Below are 17,604 nucleotides of genomic sequence, written 5' to 3'. Positions count from 1 at the left end.
GAGGACTGTATTAGATAGACTGCACCCACAATACTGCCCTGACTCTCCCCTCGCTTCCACTTCGGGGGTTAGGCATTTTATGTTACAGGAGCCGGTATTCGCAAGGAATTTCGGCTGGGGACCCACTTTGGATTCCGGCGAGGTCATCGCGTCACCGGGCCGAGATCGTATAGAGTCAGGCTGGAGGATGGTCGCGTCTGGAGGAGACACATAGACCAACTCAGAAGGCGCCTCAGCAACCTCGCAAACAAGAATCCAGAGTCTCCAGTCGAAGGGGAACTGTCTCATCCGCCGCCCAGCCACACCGCACCCAGCGACCAGTCTGCGCCAGCGGTCGTTCCGGTCAGCCCAAACTCGGACAGCAGCGCCCAGAGAGTTGACCAACCTGATCCAACCCACGAGAGCTCGACCCCAGAAACCAACCCGGTGGTTTCCGAGGATGCCCAGTCCAGAGAGAGTGTTGGCGACACTATGCCAGCTCAACCGTCACAGACTGATACCGAACAGACAGACAATGTTCCCGAGTTGTGCCGCTCCGGGCGCCAACACAAACCCCCCGTCTACCTCAAGGACTATGCGTGTTCGCATCTGGGGGGAAGGGGTGTTATGTCCTGAGGACTCAAGGAGTTCTCACTCAGGTCCACTCACTTTGTGTGGGCGATATTCCCCCATTCCCATTGGTTGGTTCTCCCCAGCAGCCAGCTATAAAAGCAGGCTGCGGGGTCCAACTGGTTGCTGATTGCTGCGAGCCAGTTCCAGGCTTGGCAAGCACGGTCAGCCCTTTATTTGTAAAATAAAGTACTGTTGCACTCATGCTCTGGTTCAGCCTCTCATTGCTCAAACTTAACACTAATACTACACATTCTTACTGCAGCCAGAATAATCTTTGCACAGTGTTGGAAACAAGCAGATATTCCAACAGAGGAAATGGTCATTCAGAAAATAACAGCCTGTGCAGAGATGGATAAATTAACCTCAGCACTTAAGGAAAAAGAAACACCAGAATATTATAAAAGCTGGGAATGCTGGTATGACTGGATAGAACAAAAATAGAAAATATATTAGTAAACACCGTAAAATGTAAAAGAGGTAGTAATTATATACTCGCAATAAGATGTATTTGTAAATATGTCACCAATATTGATAACAAACAAGGAACCATAGACTGTTGAGAATAGAATTGCTAGGGTTTTTTTTAATCATTTTTTTTCTTTTTCTTTCTGTGTGTTGTGTATGTGTTTGTTTGACATTTTAGTTGTATAATTAATAAAGTTTGTTTAAAAAGAAAAGAATGCTTTGTAAAGATATTTGTTAATATTTTAATAAATATCAGGCAAAGCTTGAATTCGTTCATCAACTCTTCTTCCATAACCTCATCTATAATATATTTTAAGGGTCTGATCCCATGAAAATGAAATAAAAAAGACTTTCTAGCTCCTGTACTGAAGAAAGCCAGGAAATCTTTATAATCTTTTTTTGAGAGCTTCCATATCTCAAAATCTGGTTCTCATGCTACATATTTGCAACCGTAGAGCTTTCAACCTGTTTGAAACCTCTAACAGGCATATTTTCAAAGAACATTAAGTTCTTTGAAAATATTATTGTTATTTAAAGTCCTGACATCATAGTTCAATTGGAGCATTTCCTTCCACAGATATGCATTTTGAACAAAGGGGTGAGTAAACTACAGCAGCCAAAATCTAAAATCAAATCTTGGCTACCCACTTTATTTGCATTGACTTCCAACCACAGGAATTCACAAAGCTTACCGTGTAATTACGCGTGATAATAGTGCTAGTACCATCTTCCAAATAATGCATTTCTGTGATGTTGCCAGCAAAGAGACCACTGGGGAAAAAATTAAAAGGAAATCTTAGACAATATTTCTGCACCAAATAATTGTGATTTAATTTACTCTTTTCAAAAATAAATGGAAATAAGAGGAAGCTCAATTTAGGAACAAAAATAGATATAACATTTGGATAATGTCTGTAAACAAAGAAAAGGACAATTCCACAGTTAGTCTTTCTTCCTGAATATTAACAAGTGTTCCAGCAAAAATAAATCAGCACTTTTGATACAATAATTTGTATTGTATCCAAATTCCAAATACATTTTAAAGCATTATCTTTCATTCATGTCTTTCCATAATCAGATACTTCAAATCAATTGCTTTGAGCTATTATGGAAAAAAGTTGATTATAAGGCATGTAAAATTTGTTCAAATATAAATTATCTGGAATTGTCTCAAAGGGCTTACAAGCGACATTTTACACTCTGTTCCCCCCCTCCCCGCTTCTGTTCAATCATTTCCTTTTCCTAATTGGGCAACTCCTTACAATTTTAATTTTACAAAGTGGTTTGCCGTTGCTTTCTTCTTAGGTGTGAGAGAAAGTGAGTGGCCTAAGGTTACCTTGCTGGCTTTGTGTCTAAGGCAGGACTACAACTCACACTTTCCTGGTTTCTAGCCTAATAACTGAACCATTACACCAAACTGGCTCTCTCAGCAATACATCATATTTTAAAATATTCTACCAGAAGATTATGTATGGATTTTATAGACATATGATATGCAGGGGTGGGATGCTACTGGTTCTGCCCGTCTCTATAGAACCAGTAGCTTCTGAAAAGCAGCAGACACCAACCGGTTCTGTGTTTGCTGCTGTTTGGCCCACCCGCCTGCCCGGGCTCTTACCTGCCTTTATTTCCTGCTTTTTCAACCTCAGCTGCTTTGCGCGGCACAGCTTGAAAAAGCAGGAAAAAAGTGGCTTTTCAAACGCTGTGCACCCACGTGCAGCACTTATCAGCTCTCCTGGTTTCACAGCTTAAGGTTTTTTACATGCACGTGCAGTAAAATGCAGTCACCAAACCAGTAGTAACACCGGTTGAATCCTACCCCTGGACATATGTAGTTCTTTCTTAAAGAATCACTGGAGTAAGATTTGATTATAATATTGGAGTATTGGTTACAGGAAGGGAGAAACTGAAGACCTAGTGAATTTATAACATCTGCACCATTCAAGAATCGTGCTTTGATAGTGAGAATGCTATTGTTCCATCTATCTCTTTCTAACATGTTTAGTAGTTTTTATGACACTAAATGTGAAATCTAGAATGCCCTGGGGAATTTCTGTGTTAAATGATTGGAGTTCCTTCCCCAGACCTGATCTTACATGGAACGTCGAGATGAAAATTTCTGCCAGCATGTCACCTCCCAAGTACCCTTTATAGCCTGTGATTTATTATATAGTTCTGGAGAAAGAAAAGAACGGGGAATGACTCAAGTCCTAGATGCTTATGTCCAATGTTCAGATATATTTTTTAAAAGTAATCTGGCTTTTTATGCATTAAAAATGTCTTGATCTTTGGTCTTAGTTTTTGAGATTCGGATCTAAATGTATTGCAAACAGAATGTTCTGGAAGAGATTAGATTAGAAAGATTCGCTATGGCTGTGTAATAGCTTACTATGTTTCTTTGTATAAAGAATCCATTTATCTAACTGGATCACTCAGCTCATGCTAATGTTTCCCTGAAGAGGCACCAAGAAAAAGTTTTATTACTTAGACCTTGGGAAACACATCCCAATAGCAAGCACCTGGACCATTTGGCTTATGAACAGTCACCGGTATGAACAAACCAGGAAAATGACTCTCTCAGAGCTGTTGGTGCAATCCTGAAAATGTCATGGATTTTTCATTCTTGGCATGTATTTCATGCTAAAGTAATCTCTATTTATTTCAAACCTCTCCCCCCTGCTTTTTTTTTTAAAATAGCAGGATCTCTGGAACTGGTGAAATCATTTCTATCATTGTTTTCTTTGTTTCAGATTTTTGGCAACCTTTAACCAAGTTATTTGAAAGTCAGAGGCTGTACTGTTTCTACCTTGATTATGCCAGAAAACGACCTGCAGTTTGAGTTTTAAAAATTTATTTTGCATGAACTAATTACTTCCACTTTAGAACTGCCTATTAATTCTCACAAGTAAAATAATTAGAATATCTCTCATTTTCTAATTCCCAAAAGAACTTATGTGAACACTTTGATTCAGCCAAAATTGTTGTTCTGGGGAAAATAAGGGGCTGGAATATTAGGTATGTCTGTCACCAAACACATATAGGCAGGATAAAAATTAATAATAATAACAATTCTTGTATGGATGGCTAGCAGCTATATTCAAGACATGTTTAGAGAACAATTGCCCGAAAGTATGATTCTGGATTCAAATCACTCTTAAGCAAAACATGGGACATAATTTTTTTTTAAATATACTGATTAACTTGCCATTGCAAAAATAAGAACGAGACTCAACTAAGATTCTTTCATTGCATCCTCATGAAGCCAATCAAAAGAGTGGTTTGACAGTGAAAAAGCTATCTAATCTAGGCTATGTGAGAAATATTTTGAAACACTCGAAAGTTTGATGTGACAAGTTGGTTAAGTATTTATGCAGTGAAATGAATTATATATCCTTCAATCTAGACATTAATATTGTACAATTTCAAGGGAGTGTCCAGTGATCCGGCTTTATGCAATTTATTTTGGTTATTTCATCTATAACAGAGATACAGTACGTACAGAACTATGCTAAATCATTTGTATGCTCCCTTTCCTGGGTATTGATTGGACAGCTCCAAGACTGTATTAGTGCCATATTAAAAGAGGAAGGGGCTACATTTATTTGAAGCAATAACAGTGACAGCATGCCATCTCACTGAAATAAAAACTGCATATAAACTATTGCCCAATTCTCAAACAGTTGCCAAACAGTTGTACAGTTGCTCTCAGTTAAAACATTTGTGCCTGTTTAAATCAGGCCTAAAGGATTGAATGTGAAATCTTTTTTTGACCATCCTATTGGACCTAGATTTGAAAAAGAAAGCAAAATGAAAATCCTAATTATTCATCTGTATCTTTTAGCAGCTTTTGATATCAGCGGTCATGGAATCTTAACCAATCTGCTTTCAGGGTTGGGGCAAAACAGCTTCATCCTGGAGATTCAATTTGTCTAAACCAGGGGTGTCAAACTCACATTGTCATGTGACATATCAAGACTTTTTCCCCCTCCGCTAAACCAGTTATTGGTGGGGCCAGCGCGTGATGCATCCAGCCCGTGGCTGTGAGTTTGATATCCCCGGTTTAAACATTTCTTAGAAGTTCAATTGCAAAAGGTAGTATAGAGAACTTCTTTGGATTTTTTGATTCTTAAGAACTTTGATGTTGTATCCTCCCTCCGTTTTCTATAATATCTATATAAATCTGCCAGACAAAGCCATGTAAACATTTGGAATTAAGTTTGAAGTATACATTGAGGATTTCTAATTCTCTTTTAAATCCTGTTATCAGAATCAAGTGAAGCTATAGAAATGCTCTAGATTCAGTAATGAAATTGAACTGGAAGTGAAATAACTGAAAATGAAATAATTAAAGCTGGAGTCTATTACAACAAATGGTTTCAATATTCCCCCCACCCACCCCCATGCAGAGTACCCAACCTTTGTAGAAAAGAAGTATAATTTGGAGCAACTTCTGGATCTAACATTACCACTGGAGAACCTTAGTAGCCTAGAGTATGCAATATTTTTTTCAAAATATTCAGCCTTTCTAGACTGTCAGAACCTGGCTATGCTTATCTATGTTCTGGAAATTTTACATGGGAGTCCTGGGATTTAACATGAAGTCATAAGTCCAGGAGGACCCACCAGTTTGCCCAGGGTCAGGTTGGCTGTCATGGGAAGCATGGACCATTCCTGTCCTCCAGCTCTGCCAAACATGTGGGAGGAGCTTCCTGTGATGGCCAACCTGACCTGGGCAAACTGGTTGTTAAATTATCCCCCCTGCTATCAAAGTGGATCCTGGGCACTGCGCTGCAATGGAAAAACAGGCAATGGGGTGGCTGGCATGAGGGGAGGAGGAGGAGCAGGGAGAAGAAAGAGGGAAAACGGCTGTTATGTCCCTGGAACTTAAAGAAGTTCCCACCCAGGTCCATTCGCGCTGCGGGGGCGGTTGCCCTCTCTCATTGGCTGGTTCTCCCCAGCAGCCAGCTATAAAAGCAGGCTGCGGGGTCCAACCAGTCGCTGTTCGCTGCGAGCCAGTTCCAGGCTTGGCAAGCACGTTCAGTCCTTTATTTCCTAAATAAAGTATTGTTGCATCCATGCTCTGGTTCAGCCTCTCATTGCTCAACTACAACACTGGCGACGAGGGTGGGATGGCTACCAGAGGCAAAATGCAACCGCTGAATCACTAGCCGCTGATCCACAGCCAGAGAGAACGATCAGCAGGCAGCGAGAACGAACGCTGATCCGCAGCCAGAGAGAGCGGTCAGCGAACAAGTGAGAGTGAGAAAGCGTCTGTAGCCGCTTGTTAGCCAGCTACAGGGAAAGTGTAGCGCTGCGAGCCGCAGCCGCTCTAAACAAAAGGGCGCGAAATTCAAACAGCTGTCGTTTGAATTTCTATACAAAACACAGCACGGTGCTGTGTTCTTTTGAAATCACTGACGCCAACACAGGCGCCAAATTCAAAGCGCTGCCAAACAGCCGTTGCTGCTTACAGCGTGCAAACCCAGAGAGAGAGCGGGAGGCGCGGAGCCCCCCCCCCAGAGCTGTAATCACGTGCCTGCCTAGGCACAAGAGTTTTTTTCTTGCCTCCACTGTGGTCCCAGAGAGATTCCAAGCAGCTAGCCACTAGATTCTCAACATGAATTCCAACCCAGTCTTCCCATCGTTCAAGCCGGATGAGGAGAAATGGGAGTCATACAAGAATCGCTTTAACCATTACATCGACGCCATTGGGCTGGCTGATGCAGGGGAGCACCGAAAAAAATCATATTTCCTGATCTACTGCGGAGCCATCGTCTTTGATACTGCCACAGCACTCGTGGCTCCACGTGAGTTAAAAAACGTCCCCTGGACAGAACTGTTAGAAATCCTTACTAACCACTATTCTCCTAGACCCTCACAGATTGCCAGGCGGTTCACCTTCCATATGAGGAAACAATCAGACAAAGAAACTATCAACCAGTACATGGCTGCCCTCAGGACTGCAGCACTCCATTGTGGGTTTGGGACCTACCTGGATGACATGCTCCTCGATCAGCTAGTCTGTGGGGTCAAGGATCTTCACCTTCAAAGGCGCCTACTTGCCAGGAAGGACCTCAATCTCGCTCAAGCCATCGAGGAAGCCCTGGCAGTGGAGCTGGCAGCACACTCAGCCACCGAGATCCAAGGTCCTGTCTCCAAACAAATTGCAGTTTCCGTCCACTCTGAAGAGGTGGTCATCGAGGAGGACCCCAGTGATGCGGCCGACATCCACCGCCTAGCCCACACCAGACACCCGCAGGTAGGAGCCAAGCAAGAAAGCATCAGTCCATCCAAGCACATTACCCTGTGCCTATCCTGTGGTGGATCTCACCTGAGGACCACCTGCAAATTCAAGGGAGCCACCTGCAACAATTGTCACAAAAGGGGCACATCGCCAGAGTCTGTCAAGCCACTCACAACTCGGCACAAAGGGTCCCTTCCTTTTCACATTCCGGACCCCAAAGGCAAGTATTGAACTGTCGCACCCGCCACCATGCTAAGCACGCTTGCCATACCATTAGTAAAATCTCTCTCTCCATTTTATTAGAAGGTAAACCTTGCCGCATGGAGGTTGACACGGGGTCAGAGCTCTCAATTATCTCTTGGAGCACCCTCAAGAAACTACAGCCCAGTCTATCCAGAAACCGGCTCCAGAAGTGCCAGCTTAGCCTGAAGGACTACCAGGGGAAGATCATTCCTGTAATCGGCAGAGGCAAGTTTCTTGTTAATTTTAAAACTTTCAAAGGCCACCTACCTCTAGTGGTAGTTAGCGGCAACCTCCCTACACTTTTGGGACTTGATTGGTTCCCCCACCTCGGCCTAGGGTTAACAGGAGTCCATGCGGTCTCAACCTCTGACACTGACTCCCTATTCGCTGACTACTCAGACGTATTCAGCAATGAGCTGGGGTGTTATAACGGTACCCCTATCTCATTCTCCGTCGACCCCCAAGCAGTACCAATCCGGTTGAAACCTCGTAGAGTTCCATTCGCTATTCAGCCTAAATTGGATGCGGAACTGGATAAATTATTAAAACAAGGGGTCATTGAGCCTACAGATTTCGCCAAATGGGAGACGCCCATTGTCACACCCCTCAAAAAAGACGGTAGCCTGAGAATTTGCTCGGACTACAAAACCACAATTAATAGGTTTTTACAAGTTAGCGCTTACCCAGTGCCCGTCATTCAGCATTTATTACACACTTTTGAACCTGGCAGCATTTTTGCCAAATTGGACATGTCTCAAGCGTATCAACAGTTCCCTGTTGACAACCAAACAGCGGAACTCCAGACCATTGTCACCCACAGGGGTGCTTTCCGGTGCAAGCGTCTCCAATTTGGCGTAAGTGTTGCCCCTGGCATTTTTCAATCCCTCATGGAGCGGATTTTGCAGGGCCTCCCTGGTGTAGTACCCTACTTCGACGACATCTTAGTCTCGGCCAGGGACAGACCCCAACTCTTCCAGAGAGTTCGAGCAGTGTTAGAGAGGTTCAGACAGCATGGCCTCAAATTAAAAAAAGAAAAATGTGCCATTGCCACTAGACAGGTGGACTTTCTGGGTTATAAAATTGACGCCTCAGGCATTCACCCCCTGGAGTCCAAGGTTAAGGCAATTCACGAAGCACCCACTCCAACCTCCAAAGCGGAACTGCAGGCCTTCTTGGGGCTATTGAATTTTTACGCATCTTTCCTGCCCCATAAAGCATCTGTGGCGGAACCCCTGCACAGACTTTTGGATAAAAAATCATCTTGGCATTGGGGACACAAGGAAGACTCCGCTTTTCGCGCAGTCAAATCACTACTCACGTCGGAGGCGGTCCTTATTCAGTTTGACCCCAACCTTCCATTAGTGCTAGCAGCGGACGCTTCCCCTTTTGGAATTGGGGCAGTGTTAAGCCACAGGCTCCCCAATGGCTCCAAGGCTCCCATCGCTTTTTTTCCCAGGACGCTCTCTGCAACAGAGCGCAATTATAGCCAAATCGATAAGGAAGCTTTAGCAGCTGTCGCAGCAGTGAAGAAATTTCATGAATTTCTTTTTGGCCACTTTTTCGAGCTGGTCACGGATCATAAGCCTCTCCTGGGTCTACTAGCAGGTGACAAACAGACCCCTCAAGTCCTGTCTCCTAGAATGACGAGGTGGACTCTTTTCCTAGCAGCATACTCGTATAGACTCATACACCGTCCAGGTAAAACATTGTCCCACGCAGACGCCCTCAGCCGCTGCCCCCTGCCTGCTCCAGCTGAGGATCCTGCCCCGGTCCATGCTATCTTTGAGGTCACCCAACTGGACCTCCCCATCACTGCCCTTGACATTGCCGCCAAATCCAAGGCAGACAAAACGATCGCCCAGGTACTGGACTGGGTGAGGAGGGGGTGGCCGGGCAGTGATGTTGAAACCAAATTCACGCCTTTTAAGACCCGACTACAGGAGTTATCCAGTTTGCAGGGCTGTTTGCTGTGGGGCACACGAGTGGTCATCCCGACCTCACTGCGTACCCGAGTTTTGGAGGCATTGCATGAGGGCCACCCTGGCATCGTCAGGATGAAGGCATTAGCACGCAGCTACGTATGGTGGCCTGGCCTCGACGATGACATCATCAGATGGGTAAGCTCCTGCCATCCCTGCCAGGAATCCCGTCCATCCCCTCCAATTGCCACCCCCACTAAGTGGGAAAGCGCCAGCGCACCGTGGTCCAGGATTCAAAGCGACCTAGCGGGCCCGATGCACGGCAAAATGTTCCTGGTGGTCGTGGACTCTTACTCTAAATGGATTGACGTGGCACAACTATCCACAACCACCACGCAAGCGGTTACCAAGGTATTGACTCGCCTGTTCGTAACACACGGGCTACCAGACTCTATTGTTTCCGACAATGGCCCCCAGTTCGCATCGGCCGAGTTCAGTCGCTTCGCTGCCAATCTGGGCATCCGCCACATCTTCACGGCTCCCTTTCATCCTGCCAGTAACGGATTGGCAGAAAGAGCCGTTAGGACCACTAAAGAAGCTCTAGCTAGGTTCAGCAAGGAAGACTGGCACCACAGACTCTCCCGTTTCTTGCTGAGCCAGCACTCAACCCCGTGCACAGTCACTAATAAGTCCCTGGCTGAACTCCTGATGGGTAGACGCCTGCGGACTGTATTGGACAGGCTTCACCCACATTACTGCCCTGACTCTCCCCTCGCTTCCACATCGGGGGTTAGGCATTTTGTCTTACAGGAAACCGTGTTCGCGAGGAACTTCGCTGGAGACCCTCTGTGGATCCCGGGCGAGATCGTGGCCATCACCGGACCCAGGTCGTATCGAGTCAGACTGGAGGATGGCCGAATCTGGAAAAGGCACCTGGATCAGCTGCGGAGGCGCCAAGGCACTCACGTCAGCAGTGACTCATGGTTGCAGACCGGTGCGAGGCTACAGCATCAACCCCACATCAGCACCAATTCCGGTGACCTGTTTACACCTGCAGCCGAGCCGGGGAGCCCAAACACGAACCGTAACCACCAGACGGCTGACCAGTCCGAACCAGTCAACGGGAGCACATCCCCAGTGACCAGCCCTACGAGTCCCGAACCAGCACTGACCGAAGAACGCATTCGTGACACCCCACCGGTCCGACCTTCCTCTGCAGACTCTGAACTACCAGACAACTCACCAGAGTTGCGCCGTTCTGGGCGCCAGCATAAGCCTCCCGCGTACCTTAAGGACTATGCGTGTTCGCATCTGGGGGGAAGGGGTGTTATGTCCCTGGAACTTAAAGAAGTTCCCACCCAGGTCCGTTCGCGCTGCGGGGGCGGTTGCCCTCTCTCATTGGCTGGTTCTCCCCAGCAGCCAGCTATAAAAGCAGGCTGCGGGGTCCAACCAGTCGCTGTTCGCTGCGAGCCAGTTCCAGGCTTGGCAAGCACGTTCAGTCCTTTATTTCCTAAATAAAGTATTGTTGCATCCATGCTCTGGTTCAGCCTCTCATTGCTCAACTACAACAACGGCCTTCTCCTTCTCTTGCCTTGGCTGCTCCGTTGCCCATTTCTTGATTGCAACACAGCACACAGGATCCACTTTGATAGCAGGGTGGATAATTTAACAACCTGTTTGCCTGAACCAGTGAAAATTGGGTGAATCCCATCACTGGTGCAACCCTCTCCAGCATTGGAGATGTTTGAGTCCTAGAAGCAGAGGGCCCTAAAACCCAAAATCACACAGCTGAAGCCTGTTGTTTCCCTTCCATTCATTAATAATCTGGGAGCCAACCATTACATATATAGTCAAATTCAATGTAGATTAAAACTGAATTCATAAAACTGAATGTAAGCAACAGAGAAATAAACTTTCTAAATCACAAAAGTAATAATGCTTTATATCACTATATATCTGCAACACTCAAATTATTTGAAGCCAAGCCTATGAGCCAGGCATATGATTGTGGGCCACTCATTCTCCCTCAGCCTAACTCACCTCACAAATTTATTGTTGCCGGGGAGGAGAAAGATATCTTTGATATGTTTGCTGCCTTGAGTTATTTGTAAAATAATAAAAACAGGATAAAAATCAAATAAATAAATAAATAACAATAAATAGCACAACTTCTGCATGGAGCCCAGCTGGGCTCTTCCTCCAATTTTGCACCCTTAAAACTTGTTCCATCCAGATTTCTAATACTGGCCTTTCAAATCCCAAAATGTCTCTAATGACACCCTAAGACTAAACACAGTCCTCATGAAAGTAGAGGCCAGAGTGTCTGTGACCATGCTCAACTATTGGCTCACGCTATTCCTCTTGGCCTTGCCTCATTAACTTGAGGGCTGACTTTCAGTCCACATAGAAAAAGGCAGTGACAATTAAAATCCCATTCTTGGGCTCTTCTCTATGCACCATGGGAAATGATCAGGCCAAAGCATGCATTAAATTGCAAGTAACAAAGACAGAGCACCCATGGGATCTAATGAGGTCCCCAAACTTTACTGTTAATAAATCCATCAAGTACTCTGCTTCCCCGATGACATAACTAATTTCAAAGTACCTAGTCACTCAAAGGCCTTTTCTTTGGCATGATGACATGTCCTCCCTCAGCTGTCTATCCCATCAAGAGGCGTGGTGGCGCAGTGGTTAGAATGCAGTATTGCATATGCCAGCAGTTTGATTCTCACTGGCTCAAGGTTGACTCAGCCTTCCATCCTTTTGAAGTCGATAAAATGAGGACCTAGATTGTTGGGGGCAATATGTTGACACAGTAAACTGCTTAGAGAAGGCTGTAAAGCACTATGAAGCAGTATATTTGTCTAAGAAGTGCTATTGCTATCTGGAAAGACAATGCCACTATGACTCTCGATACATAGAAACAGAGCACATGCTATTCCCATTTCTGTATTCATACTAGCCTCAGCTCACTATTACTGCAAAAACACTCAAGGGCACACAAGACAATTCTATACCTCCCTGCTGCTTTCAGATACTAATAATGTTGCCAGGTTCTGCACAGTAGTGCTTAAAATCCTGTGCCATAAACTAGCCTTAATGAGCATCTAGTTCGTCATACTAGAGAGCCCTCAACTGTGATAGATTTAGTCTGCCACATGCTAACTCTTATGCTCTGCTACACCCATCTAATGCTCCTCACCCTCCTTTTAGATTTATTGTAGATTTTTATATATGCTTTCTGTTTTATATCCAATAGCTTTGTAAAGTTCAGCCATAACTTAAGATCACGATGTGCCAAAAATGAACTTAAGCAGAGGCTTTGAAGAACAAAATCTAACTTTGATTGATCAATAAAAGGGTAAGACCTCTCCTCGCATACACACAGATATGTGAGGAAAGTTACAAAGCACATAGACGAAAGTAACTCTTCTTATACCTTAAGATTCTTTTAGAAGTAGAGTAATTGCATTGTAAAACACTCTACATCTTTCCTGCAAAAAGACAAATGTCCTCCTGGCACTTGTTTATCTTTCAGTATCCTATTGTCTGTTAATCGATCACAATTGACCAAGGGCTATTAACAGTTTACTTCAAAAGGTGTATATTGCTCCAGATGTAGGGAGTTACATTCCCAGGGCATACGTTCCATTCAGATTGATTTAGTGGGATAATCATGTGTCTTCATATGAAAGAGATGTAACTAATTGCAGGCTAGTTTTACAACACAAAGGTTAGAGAAATATTTTCCACAACAGCAAGATAAGAAATGCCTATAGAGATAAATACTTCTATATACATAGGAAAACAACTGCCTAACATCAAGATAAGACATGCCTATAGACTAACTCTCTACTCTCTCTCTATAATATTTTTTATTTCTTTCGTTTCTTTATTACCCTAACAGCTTTTTACTCTGATGTATTTTCTATACTTTTTAATTGACCATACCAGGCCCTCCTTATGCTGGTATTTAGCCACAATAAGGACTTGACCTTAAATTGAATTAGTAAAGTCCAGGTCATGTATTGTGTTTATGGTTGGACATCATACTCTAAGAAGCATCCAAATAAAGTGGAACAAATTCAGGAAAAAAAAAGTGAGGATAAACAAATAAGATAAACAAAGACTAGAAATGATGCTCTTCTGATCAGTGTCTGACGCTTAACTGGGCACTACTAAGGCAACTCTGCATATGAGAAACTCTTGAATAAATCAAATTCTTATCAATGAAAGCTGCTTCTGTGTACTGTAGAGACCATTTTGCAAATAAGCACACTGTATGCATTGGAGGACAGGGCTGCATCAGCATGATAAAGAGTTGAGAAAAAATAAGCAATTCAAATATGGGGAAATTTTAAAATATATTTCCCCTCAAGACATGACATTATTTTATTGCGGGGGCGGGGGGGGAATATACATTTGTAATTTTCAGTGGTTGCCACTTCTATAGATTCTTTTCTTCTTCACTAAAGACCTCTGTTACCATTCAAAGCATCAGTCTTGTTTATTTATTTTTTATTTACCTTGCTTTGCTTGATTTCTTATTTAAATTGCATCTCAACAAAATGCTTTTTAAAAATAATTATATAATGTTGTTGGGCCTTCCTACAATCCCTATACATGCTTGACTTTCTGACATGAACCTCCAAATTAAATAATAAAAATCCAGGTGGTATCACCGTTAACCACGATACTAGGAAACCGGTATATAAAATACAACAACTGGATGCTTGAATTCTTATTTATAGCTTTAGTTTGGTTTTGACTTAAACTTATAAAAGAGGTGTTTTTTAAGAAACAGAGTTGCAACGAGAAAAACATCTTTTGTTTTACCTTTTTCACCATAGGTCTTTAAAGCAAGGATTTTATGATTGTTGATTTTGCGGGAGGTGGGGTTGCCACCTAATTATTATGTATTTTACTCTACAATCTTGGTCTATGACTTTTGGTATTGTTTTGATAACTAAACGAAAACTTGGGTGCTGTATAACATGTCTTTCCTTTCTTTCTCTTTCCTTCTTTTTTCCTTCTTTCCTTCCCTTTCTTTCCTTCTTTCTTTCCCTTTTTAGCAAAAGCAATCTTCCCTTTTAAAAATGCATGATCCTTTAAAAAAACTGTGTTGTGGTATAAACAGTGTTGCTGTCAGGTGATTACAAATCAAAGGTGACCTCATTTTTAAAAGGATTTTGACAAGAAACAAGAAGGAAAGATGCATGCATTGAGAGGTTGCAATAACATACTGCTCATACTTAACTATCAAAACCATATTCAGCACATACAAACCTATGAGATAACTTGTCTCCCTTTCAAAGCAGACATAATTTACCGAGTTGATTTACATGGTTTAGTTTTTTTTAACCACCTCCCCCTTAAAGGAGATAAACACAGAAAAGCAAACCAATTTAGAGGGCAATCTTCTTAATGTAATTGAATCAATGTTACTGGGAAAGGACATGGATTTAAACAGCCCTAATCCATCACACTTCAGGATCCACACTATGAATTGTCACTATGCCTGAGAAAGAGTGCCCCCACTAGCATCTTAGCTGTTGGTTCCGAACTCTTTTGATAACAAAATGAGAGCACAGCTTTCTCAAATATGTGTCAAGTCCTAATTAATCCCTCAACTGACTGAAGTTGACAAAACTGGCAAAAAAACCCTCAAACAAACCCAACTGCCATCTTTTGCATGCCTTCAAGTTTTCATTCTGCTCCAGTGTCAAAATAAGATGAAAAGTCAAATCTGTAAATCAAACATAGGGAGTTATTTGTCATAAATTACGCTGTTCATACATCTATCTCAGTACTGTTGATAAATTTGCTAAACATGCTGATTTATGGTTAACTGATCCTTGTTTCATTGAATTAACTCAAATAACTTCACAATGCACCGAAGAATAAAATTACCACACAGGCAGGGTCTATTGGTCTAAATGTTGTTGGCTAGTTTGCACAGCAGATATTATTACTTGGTAAACAGTAATATCTACTTGATTGATAAAAGCTAAACAGAGTTGTGCATCATTAAGAGTTCAATGGGATATCCATTTGTTGTCAACTAATGTGGCATAGGACCAGGGCATCTGAGGAGCTGTATCACCCCGTTCATCCATTACATATAGAGGGACAAAAAAAGCAGCAAATTGAAGACTTCTAGTTTTAAGACTTAAAAATACTTAGTTATAAAAGACACCAAATTTAGTGGGACTACTTCAGAAAGAGCGTGTGCATAAAGTGCTTTTTGTAGCACTGCATAAAGGCTTCTACTAGTCATTTCCTTGTTGCAAATAGAAGGGGAAAAACAGCTCAATATTGCAAAGAACTCTTCTCCTATTTCCTCTCTTGTTATGCAGTTTAAGCTGGATGACAGATCTGTCCCTGCATGTTTCCCTAACAATAAGGCAATTTAGCTCATGAACTTAACAAAAACTGCATTTTTTGCTGTTTAGATTTCCAAGCATTGTTTGTGAAAGACAAAGTGTGAGTGTGTATGCATGAATAACTTAGATGAGAGTGATTATATGTGCATGCGTAGGTTTGTGTGAGATTGAATAGTGCATGATTATGTGTGTGCATGCAAGATTAGGATAAGAATTTGGTTTTAGGATGTCTAATTTTTCAGGCAATTAATATTTAACAGCGCATTCATATTTATTAGCTAGTTGGTACTTACCGTATTTTTGAAGGGGAGAGTAGCTCCCTACCATTACTTATTATCTATTTAAAGTTAATTAAACTGACACAGTGGTGGGGTTTACAAATTTTTTCCTACCGGTTCTATGTGCGCTGCAATCAGCTTTGCTTCGCACACATGCAGGGCTCAGATAATCTCTTTCAATGCTTCTGAGCTATCTGAACTGTTTTTTCACTCAGCTGAGGTGCAGCAATCCGCTCTCCTGCACAAATCAGCTGAGCTAAAAAACAAAGAAATACAGGAGAGGTAACGGTGGGGGTGGGTGGGCAGGGCCAGTCAGAGGTGGTATTTGTTGGTTCTCTGAACTGGTCAAAATTTTCGCTACCAGTACACCAGAACTGGCCCAAACTGACTGCATACCACACCTGGACTGACAGCACCTGGCTAAAAGTTATATTATTTTTCTAATATATTGCTATCGACATGGAAACTGTTATATAAATCCTCTATGCATAATATAAAATGATTATATTATAAAATACAAAAAGTCTTGCAAATTTCAGGGCTATGAGATATACTGGTTGTTCCTTTTGAAATGCATTAATATTTCTTCCTATTGATTCCATCACAATGTGAAGAGGTTTCTCCTGTTAAGTCAGCTTGACTTTCGCAATGGAGATTGCTATTGTTTTATTCAACTGCTAGCATTCTGATTATTAAACAGGTTCACAATAATAAACAGGTCCTTATTAAACATGTTGCCACTTGCAGGAGTTTGGATTAAGGAGAGATACACATGCATTTTCCAGGTTGTTCTCATTACGGTATAAAAAATTTAAGAATGCCTGTTTCTGGGTTTTCCCATTTCTGGTATCTAACACTGAAAACAGACACAGATAATTTCTGCATACTTTTTAAATATGCCTTATTCATTCCCTCTGGTTAATTACTTAATATGATTTAAAATGCTGTAGGATGTTTGTCCATTCAACATTTTTATTCTGTAACATCCTAGGGGATAGCATTTAGCATTTAAATATTATTTAACAGCATTATGAAACAAGTAGTTAAGGAGAAAAGTTTACAAGGTAGGCAAGGAAAGAAACAACCAAGAATTTTATGTTTTATTAGCAAATACATTAAACAGCTACTTTCCTTATGTCCTCATGTCTAAAGGACAACAGTATAAGGCACCTTTAAAATAGAGCTCTATAAGAAACAGTCCAATTTTTATTTACACTTTTGACTTTCTGCATCTTCTATACCACAGACGTTTTCTGTGACAACCTGAATATTATTAGGAAGAGCTGCCTAAAAACCATCTGTCAGATTGAGAAGATCGATGTGATACTTTCAGCAGGTGGTGCCAGCTGAGGACTGAGCTATTTTCCATAATAAGGCTCTGGATCATTCTGTTCAGATACTCTCTTTGGGATTTGACTGGGTGACAGTCTTTGGCATTCAGGGATATAAACGGAGAAGAG

The 17,604-nt window shown here is 42.4% G+C and overlaps 1 protein-coding gene across 1 annotated transcript in view; it reads right to left on the bottom strand.

The window, feature by feature from the left end:
- The window catches only part of ADAM12 (ADAM metallopeptidase domain 12), a 287,867-nt gene that overhangs the window by 133,719 nt on the left and 136,544 nt on the right, over window positions 1-17,604 (bottom strand). The window contains exon 4 of the mRNA XM_026704952.2: window positions 1,770-1,848. Coding sequence (XP_026560737.2) covers window positions 1,770-1,848 — 79 coding nt within the window. The remainder of the gene's footprint in view (window positions 1-1,769; window positions 1,849-17,604) is intronic.

This window comes from Pseudonaja textilis, chromosome 4 (assembly GCF_049901715.1).
Source record: "Pseudonaja textilis isolate UNSWEBS1 chromosome 4, rPseTex1.2, whole genome shotgun sequence".
NCBI lineage: Eukaryota > Metazoa > Chordata > Lepidosauria > Squamata > Elapidae > Pseudonaja > Pseudonaja textilis.
The sequence above is the reverse complement of the archived record's forward strand: the minus strand, read 5'-3'. Positions and strand labels throughout refer to the sequence as shown.